Raw genomic sequence first — 19,783 nt, forward strand, 5'->3', positions numbered from 1 at the left:
GGTGGGGCCTGCATTCTGTACACTGTGAGGAGCCAAACGATTTTAGGTAGGGGGGTGACAGTCCATGATCAGATCACTTGGGTGGCTTTGCAGAAGACGGGTTTAGAACAAGCCAGACAGGTGACAAGGAAGGCAGTTGTCATGAACTCTACTTGGAAGGTCCTTGGTGGTGACCCCCCAGTCTAGCTTCCCACTGCGTGACTGACACGCCGAGGCCTGGAAAGGTTAAGAGACTCGCACAAAGTTACCCAGCCAGCAAGTTACAGAGCTGAGACTGGAACAGGGATCTTTTGTGGCTGCCGCAGGACCGCTCGCCCTGCCTCTGCCAAAAGGAGTGAGAGCTCTGAAGCCTGGACTTCCCAGGAGTGGCTGCAAGGTTATTCACTTGAAAAAGAAACAGCAGAAAGGGTAGAGAACAACAGTTGGTAGAAGAGTGGAGAGACGTTTTTACACCGGGTTTGGATTCCTGCTGTCATTATGCACCAGAGCAACACAGCTTGGATATTGAGCAAAACCAACTAAACAGACATGGGAATTGAGGGGAAGTGCACAGCCACTTTCTAAATCGGCCAAAATAATCAAACCCTGGCTGTTCACACACACCGAAATTCAAAGACAGGAGCAAAGTCCTTTTGGAGTCAGTCGGATCAATTTTTCCCTAAGAGCAGAGGATCGCTAGTCTAGCTATCTTGTCTTAAAAGAAAACCAGTTGGCATGAAAATATTTCATCCATATAACTACGATTCAAGCTGTTAGTCCCCAAAGATGTCTAAAGTAACCTGGCATGATTGCCACCATCACTGAATTGAGATTCTAAGCCAAATGCCCTAGCTCCAGAATTTGAGGGCAGGGAAGTGTATTCTCTTTTCCAGAAAACTCAAATCTCTAGGCGAAGCAAAAATGCTCAAGATCTGAAAAACCAAACAGCCCTCCTCTAGCCCACTCAAAATTTCACTCCAAAGAGGGTGATCTACACGGAGAACTTATTTTCAGGATAGAAACAGATTTTCTGACACCTGCATCTTTCCCAAAGGGCCCTTGAGACTTCATATCTGTGTGTGAAGTTGGGGGGGCTGCCAGCACGATCGCGGGCTGCCATGCTCCTCAGGCCTGAGCCCCCATTTTCAGTTAGAGTGAGTAGCAGGCCAAGGAAGAAAGGTATCTGTGTTACTCAACATGCACTTCATATTGTACATACCAACCCATTAAAAGAAACAGAGCACATCGTGTCTTCGATTGGTTACAGATGGGAGAGAAACAGCCGCAATAATAATAAATTCACGGAGGTGGAGTGTGTCGTCACACACGGAGCCAGGATGTGTGATCCAGAAGGTGTGTGTGGGGGAGTTAATACCATATGTCGTTTGATTGCCGTGAGCCTGCTCCCATGTCAATAGCTACACGTTCCTCCAGAACAGCTCCGACACCATCCCCGACGCCACGGCGCTCTGCCAAACCGACAGGACTCTTACCAGGTACTGAAGTCGCTGGCGCTCAGTCTCGGGGGTAAATTCTGAAGACATGGGGATGATTTCTCCGTTTCTGATGATTATGGCCCTGAAATGGTAAAAAGGGTATTGTCAGTAGCCAGTCTTGTAAGTACCTCAATTCTATGATCACTCCGTAGCCTGGTTCAGAACATACCGAGCCTGTGGGGCTCAATCGGTTCAGACTCCTGATTTTGGCTCAGGTTGTGATCTCAGGGTCATGGGATCGAGCCTTGCATCAGGCTCTGCACTCAGCGCAGGGTCTGTGTATGATTCTCCCTCTCCTCTGACTCGCACACACTTGCGCGTGCATGCTCTCTCCCTCTCAATAAAATCTTAAAAATAAAAGAAAACAAAAAACAAAAAAACAACCCACACATGAAATGCCCAAGGGGTACCTTTTCCTCTAACCTACATGGTAACATTCACTGTTACCAACTATAGCTCCCTCACCATATTACAGGTATCTTTACTTTTAGAATATTACATTCCAGTTGGCTTACCAGAACCATCTGTTAATGCCCAGCACCAACCATCCTACTTGGCACATAACAGGTGCTCAGTGAATAAATGGATGAATAAGTGAATGACGCAAATTAAGGCTTACTCTAGACTAGTGCTCTCCAATAGACCTCTCCATGATAAAGGAAATATTTTAATCTGTGTAATCTAATACGGCAGCCACTAGCCACGTGTGGGTAACAAGCCTCTAAATTATGCTTAGTGCAGCTGAGAAACTGAATTTTTAGTTTCACTTAATTTTAATGAATTTATCCTTAAGAAGCCACAAGTGGCTAGTGTTTAATGTAATAGAGAGCTCCAGATCCTTGTTACTCTTAGTGTCTGTGGGCCAGTGGCACTGGCCTCACCTGGGATCTTATTAGAAATGCAGACTCTCGGGTTCCATCTCAGACTTACTGTATCAGAATCTTCATTGTAATAAGATCCCCAGGTGATTCATAGGCATGTTACCATCTGTGAACACCTGACTTAGACTCCTGAGTTTCTAGGGTACTATCCTGGGTCCAGGAAAAAAAAAAAAAGCCTCTCATCTCATCCTGATGGTTAGGAAATTCACACACTTCCAAAAAATGTGCCCAAGAGCTACTACTGACTCCAGGACTTGAGAGAACAGTTCCCCAAAGGAGATACTTAAGGGAGACACCACAGCATTGATAACTATGGAGCGACCTTCCCTAGGCCTATGCCAGACGGAGCCTCCTATTCCTAGATCTTCTTGTTCTGAAGTGGTTCATGACAACCACTTTCTAGTTATCAACTGGTGAAGTGGCTTGCAAAATGCATTCTACAGGAACCCAAGAGCTCTCAGGTACCAGAGAGCCAGAGGCCTGGAACCCAACACACTTCTCTGTGAAAAGCCAGGAGAATAGGAAACGCCTATACTCGATGAGCTCAGCTCTGGGTGGATGCCTCACTGACTCCAGGGTCAGCTGCATTCTTTGTGCAGGAGGCCCCAGGCACCCCTCCCCACCACAGAGGTGATCTCCAACTCAGAAGCAGTCCCTATAAGTAGCTGCAGTTGTCCCAACCTCTCCCCCAAGCCCTAACCCTGTGCCCAGTTGCTGGTCTCATAGAAACTGGTGGGAGGGCAGGTAAGGGAGGAGATGGCAACAAAAAGTCACAGGGGCTTTAGAGAATTAATGGGTCTAAAAGAAACCAGTGGAAGCTATGAGAAAATGGAAAACTTGAGGGAAGCTGACTGGGAAGAAGATGTAATATTCACATTGTTTCTTTTATTATGATGCCCAAAATAGGACAGATTAAAAGCTCCTTCTTAAAAATCCAGTGTCACTTGTAACATGCAATCCCCCCTCCCAAGAAAGGTGATACCCACCTTTCACAGATCAGTGTGTTCATTCAAATGGTCTCTGTCCTAACTTATCAGGTACAACTAACTCCAGAATAAGGGAGTAGGGTTTTGATGGAGGATGGAGAGAGAGAGCTTCAGAGGAAGTTTTAGGTTAGAGCTTAATTTCAAAGTAGCAAGAAGGGCTCTGAGAACCAGGGGAATAAGGTCAAAAGCCATTAGGCAATAAATTCCAAAGGCAACCTTCTATTTCAAAATTCTGCTTAAAGCTAGTTTTAACTCCTTCCCCTTTTCTACATGGTCCCTGAATTCCAGCTTCTAAGCTCCAACTAGGAACGCTGGCTATCTCGGAGGGAAGCGGAAGAAAATGAGTCCAAGGAAGAAGGTAGGGAGGATAGAAGACAGTGTTAGAGACCACAGAGGAGGAGGGTGTGCGGGGAGGAGCCAACACTGCACCATCAAGCCGTGGAAGATCCACTTGTGGGACCTACGTGTGAGATCAGGGCCTTGTCTTATTAGTTTGCTCTTCTATTCCAAATGCTTAGCCTGCCACACAGCAGGAGCTCCATAAATATTTGTTGAATATGAGAAGAGGTAACTCAGGAGATGCTTTCCCCTTGAAATTGAGGCAGGAAGCGAGAGGCAGCGGATGCTCACGTGGGTAAGTGAAGTGACGTTGACTTCGGAGAGCCAAGAGGGGTCCTCACCTAGAAATTCACCTGCTCCCTCTGCTACCTTGTTCTCTTCTCTTCCTGACCAGGGTAAGTCCATCCATCACTCCCCACTTCAGGGCTTCCCTCTGTCAGTTATTCCCCCTCTGTATCCTCAACTTCTCCTTCCTATGGCTCTCTGCCCATAGTTCCGACCTATGCTCAAAACACTTTGTTTAAAACCAAACCAAACCAACCAACCAAACAAAAAGGATACTCTCCTAATCCAAAACCCACCTTTCAGGGCCTGTTTTCTTTTCTTTCCTATTAAGATAATAATCTACAGTTAGGGGCTGTACTTTCCCACCTCCCACTGATCCCTTAAAGTAAATTCATTCTTGCCCCCCTCTCTATCCAACCGTGTCAAGAATCACCCAATGGCCTCTTTGTTACTATATCCACTGGATATGACTTCATTCCTAGTCTGCTTGGCATCATTTAACACTCTCCTGATCCTGGCTTCTGGGACACTCCTCCTCCTAGATTCCCTATGTCCTGGAGGCTCCCTTCTCTATGCTTCCTTTGGTGTTGTGGGCTACCATCTTGTCTCTCTACTCTTCTTCCCGGGGAGTCTCATGTCCTAACTCCTTAAGCTCCAAGATTAGCTTTAGCAGCCTCCCCCACATGCTCCTTTAGCCTGGCACTCTTAATATAGAACACATCCCATCTTGCTATTGATGGCTTAACATCCTTGCCTGTGAGTTCTTAAGGCGAGAACCATGGCTGCCTTAGTCAACATTGTAGCCCTGTAGCTACTATACACAGGGCCAAGGTACGATAAGCAGGACTGGGTACCTAATTTCCAGGGCCCAGTGCCAAATAAAAATGCAAGGCCTCTTGTTTAGAAATTAATGAGAATTTTAAGATGGTGACAACAAAGCTTTAGACTCAACGCGGGGCCCTTCCAAGAGTGAGGCCTGTGTGACCCATAAATTGCACATCCATGAAGCTGGTCCTACTCTACGCCCTTAATATTTTCTAAATGAATAAATGGCTTCAACAACTACATATACCAAGGACTCCAAATATCCTTTCCAGCCCATACATCTCTGCTGTGCTCCAGCCTGGGGCAGTCAACCGCCGACAGATATCTCCACATGAATAATCACCATCATCTGAGATTCAGCATGTTTCAAACTTAATTAATGATCTTATCTACCCCCCTCCCCAGATCTGTCCTTCTAGCATTCTCCATCTCAGGGAAAAGCACTCCTTCCCACCTATCCTACACCAGGGAACCTTCTCAGACTGCTCCTGTTTCTCACCCTACCATCCAAAAAGGCACCACACCCTATAAATTCTACTTCTTCAACAGCATGTGAATCTGTTCCTTTCTTTGATTCTCACCATTTTGTGCCTTGGTTCAAGTCCCCATCAGAGCTTGTCCACATGACTCAGGAGTTCTCTGCTGCTCCCACTTCTGTCCTCCTCTGACTCTGTACATGATCACCACGGTGGATTTTTTATCTTAATTTTTAAAAGATTTTATTTATTTATTTGACGCAGAGAGAGAGAGAGAGAGCACAAGTAGGGGGAGCAGAGGGAGAGGGAGAAGCCGACTCCCCACTGAGCAGAGAGCCGGATGTGGGGACTCTGACCCAGGACCCTAGATTTGTGACCTGAGCCGAAGGCAGATGCTTAAGCCTGAGCCCCCAGGTGCCCCACCACGGTGATTTTAAAGTGTGACTCTCATAAAAAATAATAATAAAAAATAAAAAATAAAAAAATAAAGTGTGACTCTCACCAAGTCATATTCCCTTTTGAAAGCTCCCTCATGGCTCCCCAGCATTTCCAAAATCCATTGTTATCTGTGTTTTGCCTCTATTTCTGGCTTTCGCCTCACTTTTGTTATTCTTGAACATCTCCCTCTCCTTTCCTCTGGACAAGCTATTCCTAGTGACAAGGCCGTCAGCCCCCCCGGAGAGTGCCTTCTCTTGTCTTCCTGGGTTACCTGTGAGGCCCCTGTGATACCATGGTGTTGCACAGCAGTGCCCTTACCAACCCTCACCACTGCTCCCATGGCTTCTCTAACTCCCTGAGGATATTTTCCAGCCAGAGCCTGAATCCTTATCTCTGAATCTCCAGCGCACAACGCCCGGCCTGTGACAGACACACAGTAACTGCTGATGGATAAATGACTATATGGATAAAGAGTGAGCGAGCTACACTTGGGTGGATGAACAGATGCACCCAGAGTGAAGGCCTCGAATAAAACTTTTCCTAGTAACAACATTACTACCTGTAATTGTTTAACTGTAAAGAGTCTGGACCCTCAAACACCTGCACGCCTTTCATTGGTTTTATAAAAAGTCAATGAATGTAAAAGGATGTCATTCTGGCTAAGTCGCCACTAACAAAGTGACTTGAGAGATTTAGGCAACTGAGGCAGAACCCTTGTCCTTAGTGGGCAGGAGAGAGGGGACACAGCCAAGGCAGCAGCCACCACTGTGTTTACCCTCGTTTTTTTTAAATTTCAAATTCACACACAGTGACGAGGTACCAGCATTCAATTCCAATATTCGCTGCTGGGCTAACCCTAGCTAATTACTTTCTTAAACAGATCTTTATATCAAATCCATCTATGTACAGAACAGTCTTCATTTCTGTTTGAACTACCAAGTTCTTCCTTTATGAGACACCCATGGATTAAAGATGACAGCATGTTTGGCAGTCAGACTTTCCAGTCCCTAAATCATGATGCCTCTTCCTATGTGCTTCCTGGCTTCTTTTTGATCTTTCGCTCTTTCATCCCTCTGATCTTGGGATCAATGTGTCAGCGCTGGTCTCCAATCTGGAGTGGGGCAATGAGAGGGAATGGGTTTCAAAGGGAATAGAGTGCGTGTGAAGGCTGAAAAATCTTGCACTAAACAACCAATAAACTAGAGAAATGCTTTCAAGCTACATTCTGTCATCATGGGATTCTTGTGTACTTCATATCTTCTACTTTGTTATTTTATGAGCTGTTTTTCCAAAGGAAAATTATTTAAAACAAAACCGAAAAAAGCTGTGGCAGCAGTAAGAAGCAAGGAGAATTAGGCATACGCCCTGGTCTTTCGGCTGGGCCTTCGGATCTGGACCTGTCGATAGGACTACGGTCAGATTTTGGATGTCATTCCATTTACTTACTCAGAGATTAGCCAGAGATAAAGTGAGGAGGTTCCTAGGCTTGGGGCAATTTAATCAACTGGCCACCACTTCCTACTTGATATCCCTTACCCCAGAAAGGTGGCTCCTGAGCATATTCCCCCAAGTTAAGGCTAGCCTTTCGTTCACAGAGACTAAAAATGAAATCTGCATACTTGAATTTCTTGCCCAGCGTAAAAGATGGAGCCTGATTTGTACTAAGGTGAATGGTAGTTGGTCTAAGATGGTCTTAGGAGTCAACTGCAAGGATGGGAGAAGAGAAGGTAAAGCAAAGACATTCATTGTTTCTCAAATGGCCTCCCACCCTCCCCAAACATAAGCCACAAGAGAGGATAAAAGCAATTTATTGCTGATGAGAATTTTGAGTTCAGAGAGCAATTTCTTGAAAACCTTGCTACTTCTATCCTCTAATATCACAATTTGGCGTCAAAAAAACCTACATTGCGTCTCCCAAGTGAGTCAAATCATTAACCGGTCAAGAGAAAAATAAGGGGTCAAATGAGATGCTCGTTTCAAATATTCGCTCGATTTCACAACTTCTCTTAAGGAGATCACACCAACTCCTGTGAAATCCCACCTCAGAAGCAAGATTGACACTCTCCAAGAGACATCTGACAAACAAGCAAATGGAAAAAAAAATGGGTAAAAGATATGATTAGGCAACTGACAGAAGGGAAAATGCAAATGTTCAATAAACACATGAAAAGATGCTCGATCTCACTAGTCCAGGAAAATGCAAATTAAAGTAAAAATAACATATAACTTTTGCTCATCAGATTGGCAAACGTTTGTTCAAAAAAATTAACAACGGGTAGTAGTTCTCATAGGGCAAGAAAAAAGGCCAATCTCATAATTAATGGGAGCGTAAACCGTTATACCTTTTAAATCTATTATAATGATGCGGTTGACGGTCCAGTCCTCCTACTTTTGGGACTACCACCTAAAAACATAGAAAACTCAGAAGCCTCGGACATACAAACAAGAAATCATGCTTGACATTCTTCGTAGCAGCAAAGATCGGAAACAGTCTCAATGTCTATCAAAAGGCGAGATACTGAATAGATTGGTTTGTAATCCATAAGGTATTATATGGTCATTAAAAAGAGAGAGAGAGAGAGAGAGAGTGTTAAGTATGTTTCTTGACCTAGAAATATCCATGATGGATTGCTAAGTGAGAAAAGCAAGTTTCTGAGTAATATGCAGTATAATCCCATTTTTGAAAAAGGAAAGCCATACACAGATACACCATATAGGAGGACTGCGACCCCAGGCCCAAGCCAGGTGTGCTCCCTCAGGGCCATAGCAGGGGTGGGGGTGGGGGCAATACAAAGGCAGTCCTCTTCATTCTCACTAAGGGCTTTTTGGCCTAGAATCTCTCCCCTTTCCACCCCCACCCCCGACGACCCGTCCCCTGGTTTAAGAGGCAGAGGCCTTTTGTCCAGAGCTCCTTAGCAGTAAGAAGATTCCCTCCTGTCTGTGCTCCCTGTCAACGGACCCTCGCCGGTGCAGGTGCCCTTCGGGGGTGGGAGGGTGGAAATGGAACACGGGGAAGCTGGCCCTTTGCTTTTTCTTTGCCTCTTGCCTGCAGGTTCACAGGAAGTGAATCAAGGTGGACTGCTACCTTCCATCTGGCTCAGGCCCTCACTGGCCCACCAGGACCCCTGGCTGCTCAGCAGTGTACACGAGTTTGATCAAGCAGGAGGAGGGGCACGCGAGTGGGAGAGTTCACGTTTCTTCACATAGCTTTTCGTTATTTGACGGCTACGGGGGATGGATGTTCTTTTTGTCAAGTTTGAAGAGGAATTGGTTTGCCCAGATTTGGCCACATATTCAGAGAAGACCTAAAGTCCTACAGATTCATCTTTGTTCCACTACCAATTTTAGTGAACCCGTATGTCTCAAGCACTGGTCCACAGACCCCTGCCCAGTGGCCCAGTCGCACGTCGAGGTCACAGAGCTCAGGGATGACTGTAGAGGGATCCTGTAGCCATGTCAGGAGCCGCTAACTGAGGAACCAGTGGCTGGCTTTTGTTATAAAAATAAGAACTGGTTAAGCCCCAAGATGTCTTTAAGACATTTAAAAACATTGTTTTTAAACCCGGGCAGCCCGGGTGGCTCAGTGGTTCAGCACCGCCTTCGGGCCAGGGTGTGATCCTGGAGACCCGGGATCGAGTCCCACGTCGGGCTCCCTGCATGGAGCCTGCTTCTGCCTCTGCCTGTGTCTCTGCCTCTCTCTCTCTCTGTGTGTGTGTCTTATGAACGAATAAATAAAATCTTTAAAAAAAATAAAAAATAAAATAAAAACATTGTTTAAAAATGACTTTAAGAAGAAGATGACGTTTGGAGAATCGCAGGGCAGGTGCAGGAAACCTGGTCAGCACTCCCTTTCTGAAACCCTCAGGAAGCCTAAGAGCTCATGCTGTGCCAGGCAGGGAGATTACCTCCCCAAGGTAAAAACCTCTGGCCTCAAAGCCCATCAAAACCCCCAAACTCATAGGTAAGTGATTTTGCAAACAGATGCCATGGAGACATGGTAGGAGGACAACTAATAAATATGAAATAGCCCCAATTGAAGGCTTTATGCAAGCGGCTCGAAGAGTGGGGGAAAAATGTATATATACATACAGGCTTATATTTATAAATACAGACTTTATATATATGTACCCATACGTGAGTACACATATATGCAGGCGCACACACGTGCACACACACCCACACACCTCTAAGCTGAACACCGGCACACTCTGCAGGGCAGAAATGGAAAAAAAATACAAAATTGCCGGGCTGCTGCACTTAGAAAGCAGGTAACGGTGTCCAGCAGTCCAGTTTCCATGAAATAAGAGCCATGAAAAGTCTTCCAAGCAAACCAAAAGTTAGGGGTCAGGCTCACTCCTGGAGCCAGAGTGGACACTAAGTTACCTCATCTTGCTCTCCCTGGGCCTTGGGAACAGCAGGCCAGCAAAGAAAGGGCTCCGAGGCCCACGTCTGGAAGAGTCCCAATAGCACAGAAGCTTCGTTCCAATCTCTCGTGGTTGAGAGGTCGGTGAGCCCTGCAGCACGGACGCCCCATGTGTGTTATCAACTACGGCTAACTGAATGGCACATGCACCTAGCCTCTCGGGTTGTTGTAAGTTCTGACAGTTTGCCCAGGAGGTGATCCTGTGAAAGCCAAAGCACTAAATGACAAATACTGGGGCGGTGGCTGATTGCTGACCCCTCTCCCACATCTGAGAAGTCCATGGCGTTGGAGGGATGCACACATAGGGGCATCAGCAGTGGCAGTGGGGCCACGTGGTATGGCGGGAAGCTGGGACCGTCCTGGGAATCAGAATCTGTAGGTGCCAGCCTCCACCTCATGCCCGTCTTGGGCTCCGGGCCTTGGTGTCCTTGCCTATAAAAAGAAGAGATGGGACCAAATCCATTCGCAGGCACCTTTCAAAACTAAATTTAAACGATTCTGAAAATAAGCCTTAGGTACGTGGGGCTGAGAAATAGGGACAAACTGGTACAGTTACTGCTTTTCTTCTCAGGAGGTAGCAACCGCCAGAGTTCAGATTCTAATAAATATAAACCAATTCCGAAGTGCCGGGATGGGAGAAGTCATCCTTAGGGCATCTCTTAAATCATAAAGGACAAGGAACCCATTATCGAGCAAGCCCCCCAATGTAATTCCACTGTTGTCACCAGTCCCCTTGGAGCGCCGAGCTGCAAACAAAAGGCATCTTCCACGCTGCTAAGGGTATTCATGGGATGCCCTGATTCCATTACACACTTTTTCAGCTGAAAGTGATTCGAAACGCAACATTAAACTGCACATTTCCAGGATGGAGGAGAAAATCTGATCCAAGGTGACAAAGAGAAACCATTCGGAAAACCCTTTGTGACAGTGTATATCAATTCCCAAGTACAGGGAGGAGGTACCCATTTTGTCAAAAAGCATCAGACCTTGGGAGTCCTGTTCAGATGCAGCAGAAGTGTCTGTCTCCTTCAAAAGTATCAGAAATGTGTCGATGGGAAAGAAAGCAGGGTAGCTGATGGGACAGGCAGGGGCCACCACCGTCAAGGACAGTCAGGCTGTCGAGGCTAATTAGAGGTGCCAGAAAGTAGCTGAAGGGGGGAAAATAATAATCCCACAAGCCTGGAATTAGTTGGGGTGTGCTTCTAGCCATTCCGTTTCCAGAATGGACGCTACAGAAAAAGGCTGCAAATACTGATGATTCGTCTAACAGAGGCTCAAGCACACGGTTCAGTTTCTCAGCAAAAATATTCACAAAAAAAAAAAATGGACAGGAGAGAAAAAAAATACCGATCGTTAAGCAGCAGCACAAATAAGTGACCATTCGCTGAGCAATAAATGAGTCGGATGCCCCCGGTTTCTCACAAGCAGCCCAGTCGCTACTCCTACTGCCCAGAAGAGTTTCTCAATGTCCTTATTCTGCCACTGTGTGTGAACATCTTGCTTTACTACCGACATTCAAGAAACCCAAGGCACTAGCACGTTTTCCCAAGTAAAAGCCTCATAGTCATTAAAGAGAACTTTCTGAGGTGCTTATTATTTCTTTTTTTTTTTAATTTTTATTTATTTATGATAGTCACACAGAGAGAGAGGAAGAGACACAGGCAGAGGGAGAAGCAGGCTCCATGCACCGGGAGCCTGATGTGGGATTTGATCCCGGGTCTCCAGGATTGCACCCTGGGCCAAAGGCAGGCGCTAAACCGCTGTGCCACCCAGGGATCCCTGCTTATTATTTCTAAAAAGGAAAAAAAAATGACAAGGGGTCAATTTATAAATGAATTTATAAATGGGACTATTTGTTCTGTTTTTTTAAAAAACTATAATCCACATTTCATAAGATCCATCGAATTAGAGTGCAATTCTGTGATTTTTAGTAAATTCACCAGGTTGTTCAACCATCACTGTAACCAATTCCAGAACATTCTCATCACATCAGAAAGAACCTCTTACCCTACTAGCACCCATTAGCAGTCACTCCCCACTCCCCCACCTCCCCTCAACCCCTGGCAACCACTAATCTACTTTGTTCCTACAGATTTGCCTATTCTGGATACGTCATATTAATGGGATCAGAATATACAGCCTCTCGTGCCTAGTTTCTTTCTCTTAACATAACGTTGTCAAGGTTTGTCCTTGTGGCATGCATTAGTACTGTATTCCTTTCTGTGGCTAAATGACTATTCCACTGTATAGATAGACCACATTTTGTCTATCCCTTTGTCAGCTGATAGACATTTGGTTGGTTTCCACCCTGGCTATTGTGATTAACACTGCTATGAACATTCATTTACAAGTTTTTGTGGGATTATCCTTTTAATTCTCTTGGCTACATGCCTAGGAGTGGAACTGCTGAGTCACAGTGTAACTCTGTTTAATTTTTTGAGGAACTGCCAATTGGTTTTCCAAAGTGGCTACACCATTTTACGCTGCCGATGGTGGGTTTTAAAATTTTCTCTTCAAGGACCACAGGATTCAAACTAAACTTATTTCTGAAAAATCCCACAGTCATTTCTAATTTTACAGTTTTAAAAAACACTATGCTGGAAAAGTTTTGCCTCTGTGCTTGGATTTCAGAGCCCATGTCGGACATTTGATGGTTCTTTTTTCCATTTGCATCAGAGGGTGTATATATACATGATCCTTCTCAAGTGCAGGGTCAGTACCTATAATCAACAGCAATGGACAGCCCCCCAGTACAAATGTATATAAACACTTCTCAAGCCTCAAAATGAGCACATTTTTTTTTCTCCCCATAGCAAGTAGCTAGAGACTGGGTGAGGCCACCAAAGGCATGTATTTTTTTTCTCCGTTGTAGTCACTTTTGGAGTAGGATGGATCCCCTTTCCTTTTTTAAAAATAAATGATGACAACAATAGCTCACTGTTCCAGTGCCAAGGCAGGTAGGACATGTAGAGTCCGGGAAGCAATCTCTTTCTTACAAAATGCTCTGCATTAGTCACACTCAGGTTAGAGCTGTGTCCAGTTCTGACCTCTTCGCTTAAAAAAGGCAATGCAATGGAGCAAATGAACAGAATCCCAAGAAGAGAAATAAAAACAACTCAAGGGGGTGGAAAATAGATGCTTTGAAGGAAATTAAAGCAACTGTGGTATTTCAGCCTGAAGGAAAGAATGAGAAATGATTTGATCATACTCTCCTTCACATAATTTGAAATGGTTTTATTCAAAGAATGGTGGGTGACCAGTTCTTCATGCTCAGAATAAAGCAAACAAGAGGAAATTCTATTTAAATCAAATCAGTAAGATTCTACGGTTGGAAACAGGAAAAGGGGCTTTCAGATCTTCATGTTATGCACTGATCGAAGCCCATGAGTCTCCAGTCCTGGAATTCAAAAGGACATGAGGGAGCTTTGTCTATATTTGCCTGCCAAGAGTCTTGAGGCATCCTTCACTGTTTTTCTTTATGGTGCTATAAATTAAGAACTGCATCGGCTCTGTAAGGATAAAGTCAGATCCGTGAACAATTCATTCTACACTATGTAATGTATTGAGAAGGTCCTACAACCTATACTGTGTAAATAAATGGGGCACCCTTGTTGCCATCGACCCTATTCAAAATTAAGATGCATGACTCCACCTCACAGGGCAGGTGGGCTTACTGGTGGCCCGTGGTTAGGACAGAGGCTAGATGCCTTCCCTGTAAGGCCTCTCTGGTTCTACTTGCTCACAGTTACCCCATGTCAGTTCCTTACACAGCAGAGGCTTGGGAAGCCCATCTCCCATACACTGAACGTGACTGTCAGTTAGGTTTGGGGAGCCAGTGGAAAGGTAGTGGAAAGTAACCCAGGGCTTGGAGTCCAAAGTCTAGTTCAAGCTATGAACTAGCTATGCTGGGAAAATCAGCCACTCTGTGACTGCATTTCCTCCCTTTGAAAAATGGGGCCATACCACTTTCTTCAGGTTAGATGAGTTTATGTGCAAAAGACTTTTAGTTTGGAATTTTTTTGGTTTTGGGTTTTTTGCTTCAGTATAGTTTATTAATGATGCTGATTGAATCATTAAAGGAAACTCGCATATCTCAAGACAAACTAAAATCGTTACTTGGCATTTTGTTATTCTGTACAATAACTGTCCACAGTTGTGACTGTAAGAAACTGTATAAATGAAAAAACAAATTGGACTTAGGTGGCCTCACTCAGGCTTTAGTGGTAGAGTGGTATACTGACTTCCCATTGTAATTTCCAGGCACGTGCTCAGGTACCTCCAGAATTCCACAGCAAACAAGGGAGATTGATAGAGTACCACTGGAACATTCCCACTTCTCTTGATCACTAGCTTTAAAACCCCATCCTGTTCATTAATATTAATGCCATAATCTCATTAACATTTTTCTAAGCATATCTGTAACTTAAGATTTTATCTTGACAAAGACAGATAAAAGGTTCTCATGCCAAATTCCCTTTCCTTACAAGAATTCTGCTTACCCCATAATTTACCTGAAGCTATTGCAATTGTTCAAATGAAAAATGAGAGTCTGGACTATGTCCATGGGAATAGATAGAAGTCTCAGAGACAAAATACATTAAGTTTTTAAATTCTACCTGTATTTATCATATGGACATAATTTTTGAGTACATACTCCTGGGTAAAGGAAACAGAAGGTCCGGAAATCCACTGGGGTTCCCAACTTCGTCACTGGAGGGTGAGGATATTATTAATGAGAGGGAGAAAGGAAAAAAGTCACTGTGGTCGAGAGGATACTTCATTTTGACTTTCCATGCTGAACTCGGGGCAGGTGCCTGATACCCAGATAGAGGGACTAGGAAGTACACAGCTGGAAATGTGGGTGTGGCGCTCAAGAATGAGGTCAGCGTTAGAAAAACACACTTGGGAACAGTTATATTAACATGGCAGTCAAAACTATGGAATAAAACGGGTGCTCCAGGGAATGTAGAGAGAAAAGGTGGGTGTAAATATGAAGTGAGAACATACAAAGATAGGCCGATTCCCTCATTTACCTGGTGAACTCTTCACAGAATAAGTCCATGAACTGAAGTTGGCCTCCACAGTATTCTCCACGCAACGAACACTCTTATGAATGATGGTAAGGAATCACCCAAAAAATTCACGCTCTGGAGAGTCTGGGAAACACCTTTCTTTGTTACACGACTTTTCTGAGCTTTTATATATCAACATGGATTGTTGTTCTTCGAGAGTGGACATCTGTGCAATAATTCTCAAATGGGGCCAGGGAAGGAAGAGCTCTTAATGTCGCCTCACTTTTCTATCAGGTGCGAGTTAGATCCAGGGATAGATGCCCTTGACTGAGCCTGGGGACACAGTAGCCTTCGCTCTTGGTAGCCTCGTGCCCAACTCCCAGAAGTCTTGTCAGGTAAAATTTGAGACTCTTGGGGAAAAAGCCACATAGTGCATCTCTCTCTCTGACTCCATTTTCTTTCCTGAAATGCACTCATTCATTCACAACACTGCAGCAATCAAGGGGGTGGACACGGGGGTGGAAGCGGCCTTGAGGAAAGCTAAGCTCTCTCCCGTTCCCCGCTCTCTGGCTTTCTCCATCCTGCCTCTTCTCTAAATAGTGTTCCAGGCAAGAGAACTCGGTGCTACCCTACCTTCAGCTGGTTCTGACTGGACGCTTGAGGGTTTTCTTGTTCTGGCTCTTGTTTTATTTCTGTATTTGCTGCCTTTCTGGAATGACTTTCCCTCATCACTAGGATCAGGGGAGAGAGGCACACAGGCTGCTCCAGTCCTAAGCCCTACACCAGACTTGAGCTTCAACAAGAGAAGACTTTGGCATGATTGCACTGGGACCTATGGCCAACATTCATTACTTATAGAATGTGCTCCTCTATCTTATCCTCGGTCCATAGATTTATTTATTTACCTTTTTGGGATTGGTAGGCAGGGTCCAGGATAGGACTTGAGAATTAAGAGTTTCCAGGTCTTGATCATGCAGCTTCTTCTTCCTCCCTGGGCTTCCCAAAAACCAGATTGAGTTTTAATGCACCTCTGTAGAATGCTGTTGCCCCTCTACAGCTACCCTGATGGCACTCGTTGCACAAACAGGAGATCTCTCTGACATTTATAGGTGAAGAAGTCTATACTGGACTTTACATTTTTGCCATTTTGCAAACATTTGGACCAATGGTATGGAGTTAATTTAAGATGCCATTACTTTTGATGTGAAGGCCAAGGGTAGACAGTACCACCAACCTATCAAAAGTGTTCACAAAGCTAAAGCTCAGAATAGATTTATATTTATGGAACATGGTGAAGACAACAGAACTGGCCTTAGTTATATGTGAAAAATGGAGGCAATTGAGGAAGAGGCTAATTGGCTGCTTGAGAGCAAAGGTGTGATGCTGACAGATGACAAAGCAGAAGAAGTACTATTTTATTGCTATTTTACCTGTCAGACTGAGAAGGGGAAAATCGCCTTGAGAAAAACAAAGCACAAACAAACAAACCACCAAAAATAAAGCCCAAGATAGATGAAATCATTTCATATGGGGACTTGGCCACAATAAATGGGATCAAGTCCTCTGGCTTCAACAGATTACATGTTGAGCCCAAAAGTTCTCAAAAATGAGGCTGTCATAATTCTGTTAGGGATCTGGGAGGTAGTACAGTGAAGAAATGTGCCTAGAGATTGGACAAATCAAGGCAAATCAAGTCCGATTTTCAGTGAGACGACGGATTCGGTCACCTGCGGAGGAGTGGCTTGGTATCAATCTGGAGTAAGATTCTAGAGCAGGCCCATAAGGAAATGACTTGTGAGGGCTAATAAAGGTAAGCCCAGACCACTGGTGGTCTGCCTGGGTCCTCTAAGAGAGTAAAGCATGTCATTCCCAACCCTTTCCCATCCCTTTTTTGGTCCAAATGCTGCAGGCAGAGTATCCGTTTGGACTTCAGATCCAAATCGATACTTTTGGTTGACAACGAAGAATAGAAAGTAGTATAAATAAAAATAAGAAAATTAAAAATGATTGGAATGTCCACATAATTTAAAGAGTTCCAGTCCATTAGAGAATCACCGTACCACAGCTCTGCGGGTGGGAAGGGTAGGGAGAGCTTAAGGATGCCCTCTTGATTGGGGGGTAGCCAGCAGCTCCACAGGGCACAAGTCAGCTCAGTTCTGGTGGTGCCACATGTGAATAGGGAAATATCACACAAGCAGGGCCAGGGCCAGAGTGGTGATGAGGGGCGCCCCACCAGCTCCCTGAAGAATGTATGAAGGAAACCAGGGATGTCTGTTCTGAACAAGATTTGTGGTGGATTGCAATTGGCGCCTCCTAATACCTGAAGTACCAACAAGTAGAAGACTAAGGGATCATACCTGGGTGGTCGGCATATGCCTCTCTTTTCTTCATCTTATTTATTCTTACTTTTAAAAATGACACAAGTGACATACGCTGCTTATGTAATACTAGAAAGTTTTGCTTGGGTTTTTGTTTTTTACAAAAGTTTCAAGAGGTAAACGTATATACAATAAATGCGTAAAGGAGAAGACTGTCATAACAAAGAGGAAGTCCAGGCCAGGGAATGCAGAGACACTGCTGGGTTAGTGACACTGAAGAGTATCTACCAAGAAATAGAAGGAAAAAGGAGAGGGGAGATGAGAAGAGGGTGGGCAACCAAATTTCAGAGAAGCTGACTGACAGTGGGATAAGAGATGATGGCGCATGAAAAGCTAAAAACCTATGGGACAGTCTCTTCCAGGAACAGCAGAAGTGAGAGGGAGAGAGAAACCAGGACATCGAACCATGAAGCAGGTGGACCAAGGTAAGCTAACTGGAGAGATGGCTGGGATGTCAGTAAGGATTTAGCCAAAGCCCAAGAGTATCTCAAAGAGGTCAAAGGAGAACAATCTCCTCTTCCAGAGTTTGCAAGGAACACTGGATGCTGTGATGGTCCAGCTGGAAAATGATGTCAGGGAGAGGGGGGGTGATCAGAAAAAGCAACCCCAGGAGGGAGGCCCAGAGGAGGGACTGATGGCCAAACAGGGGCTGACGGGCACCGTTTGGTTAAGTGTGTTGACAACGGCATCATTCCATCCATGTGAGGTGCCTCCGCCATGAGGCCTGTATTCCCCGCTCTCCCTCGTACTCTGGTAAGGTTCAGTTACCAGTGTGAATTCTCGGAGTGTGGATGGGAGGGTAAAGGAAAAGAGGAACAACGTCACCAACAAAGTAAGGAGCATCATTTTCAACAGATAAACCACTTCACGTTTTCATTGGGATTCGTAGTGTCAAAAGGAGAAACTCAGCCACTTAGCCTCCATGAAAGAGTGGGAATACCATTCCCATTTTTGACAGCAGAATGTACAGACAATAATATTTATACTACGGGCTAGTGCATTTAAAAAAATAAAAATCTTCAGGTAAGAAAAAAAGAAAGGAAAAATCTTCAGCTCTATACAAACTAGTTACTTAGAGTGCAACTCTTCCCCTCAAACTGTAAGAGAAAAACACACCCGTTCACGCTCCTATATCTCACAGGAATGAAGAAGGAAAAAAAATAATAAGGAAGAGGTAAATTCAATGGAAGAAAAACACACTTGAGAAAATCCACCAGGAACGTGTCATCATAGAGACACTATTGTCGAGTGTTCTTCTGGGGGCAAGGTTCAAGCTGTAAGCTTGTTCTTTCAATAACCCTGTTGGAGAGGCACTTCCTACTGCAACGCTGCTCCACAAAGCACTCGGGAGAAACACGATCCATCAAATCCCATGCTTCCGTGTCTCAATTTCTATGGACTTATTCAGATTTACATTTCGAATGTCTGGCATCGGTCACCAAGCCCCACACTCCACGGAACAAGAGGCTCTTAGAGCGCAGGCACCCTAGTCCCATTGGCTGCTCCCATTCACAACTACCTCTCAAAGGAGAAACGCAGATGGAAGCTTTCCGCAAGCAAACCTTTACAGCCTCTGCCTGGTGCAATTCAAGAGTGAGGTTCAGAAGCAATTAGGGAGAGCATTAATAGAGCCATTTGTTATAATTCGAAACATGAGTTTGCTGTTCAAAAGGCTAACTGCAGTGCTTGAAGCTAAGTGCTTCAAACTGCCCTGGGATCCGAGAGTTCTATATCCTAATTACAATCACGTTCCTTCAATCACAGATGAAAAAGTTCACACTTTCTCATGTTTGGCTGGGACCACTTAGAGTCATCCGCTGTAGCTGTGAGATCGCTTTCATGAGCATCAACATCATTCATTTGCTTTCCACATGAGTAACTCTCGGGAGCTACGGAGTCTTTGAAGAGCATCTATTTTTTGCCTTGAGGTCTGGTGGCATCAGACGTCCCCATGAAGCCCACAGATGAAAACTATCTGAGTGTGATTTCATCGGGGCCTACAGCGTTCTCACCAAAGGGAGGCCCCCCCGTGTGGGGGTTTCTCCATCTATATGGCTTATTTATTTGCAGTTAAAATTGTCCTCACCAGGAATCTGAAGATGATGATGTATGATGCGTGTTCATCAGAGACTGACTGTGAGGGAACCCACTGGAACACTTAACCCCAAACCCGGCTCCCTGCCCACACCGGTGTTCCTTCTCCTTGAGCAGCCGGGCACCGGCCACTTTGCCAAAGCTTTGAACTTCTCACCTTTCTGTGTACAC

General features: G+C 44.9%; 1 protein-coding gene across 1 annotated transcript in view; it reads right to left on the reverse strand.

Moving 5' to 3' along the window:
- PPM1H (protein phosphatase, Mg2+/Mn2+ dependent 1H) overlaps positions 1-19,783 on the reverse strand; it is a 255,422-nt gene that overhangs the window by 82,945 nt on the left and 152,694 nt on the right. Inside the window, exon 5 of the mRNA XM_055327916.1 lies at positions 1,473-1,557. Within this exon, the coding sequence (XP_055183891.1) occupies positions 1,473-1,557 (85 nt within the window). The remainder of the gene's footprint in view (positions 1-1,472; positions 1,558-19,783) is intronic.

This window comes from Nyctereutes procyonoides, unplaced genomic scaffold (genome assembly GCF_905146905.1).
Source record: "Nyctereutes procyonoides isolate TBG_1078 unplaced genomic scaffold, NYPRO_anot_genome, whole genome shotgun sequence".
Lineage (NCBI taxonomy): Eukaryota > Metazoa > Chordata > Mammalia > Carnivora > Canidae > Nyctereutes > Nyctereutes procyonoides.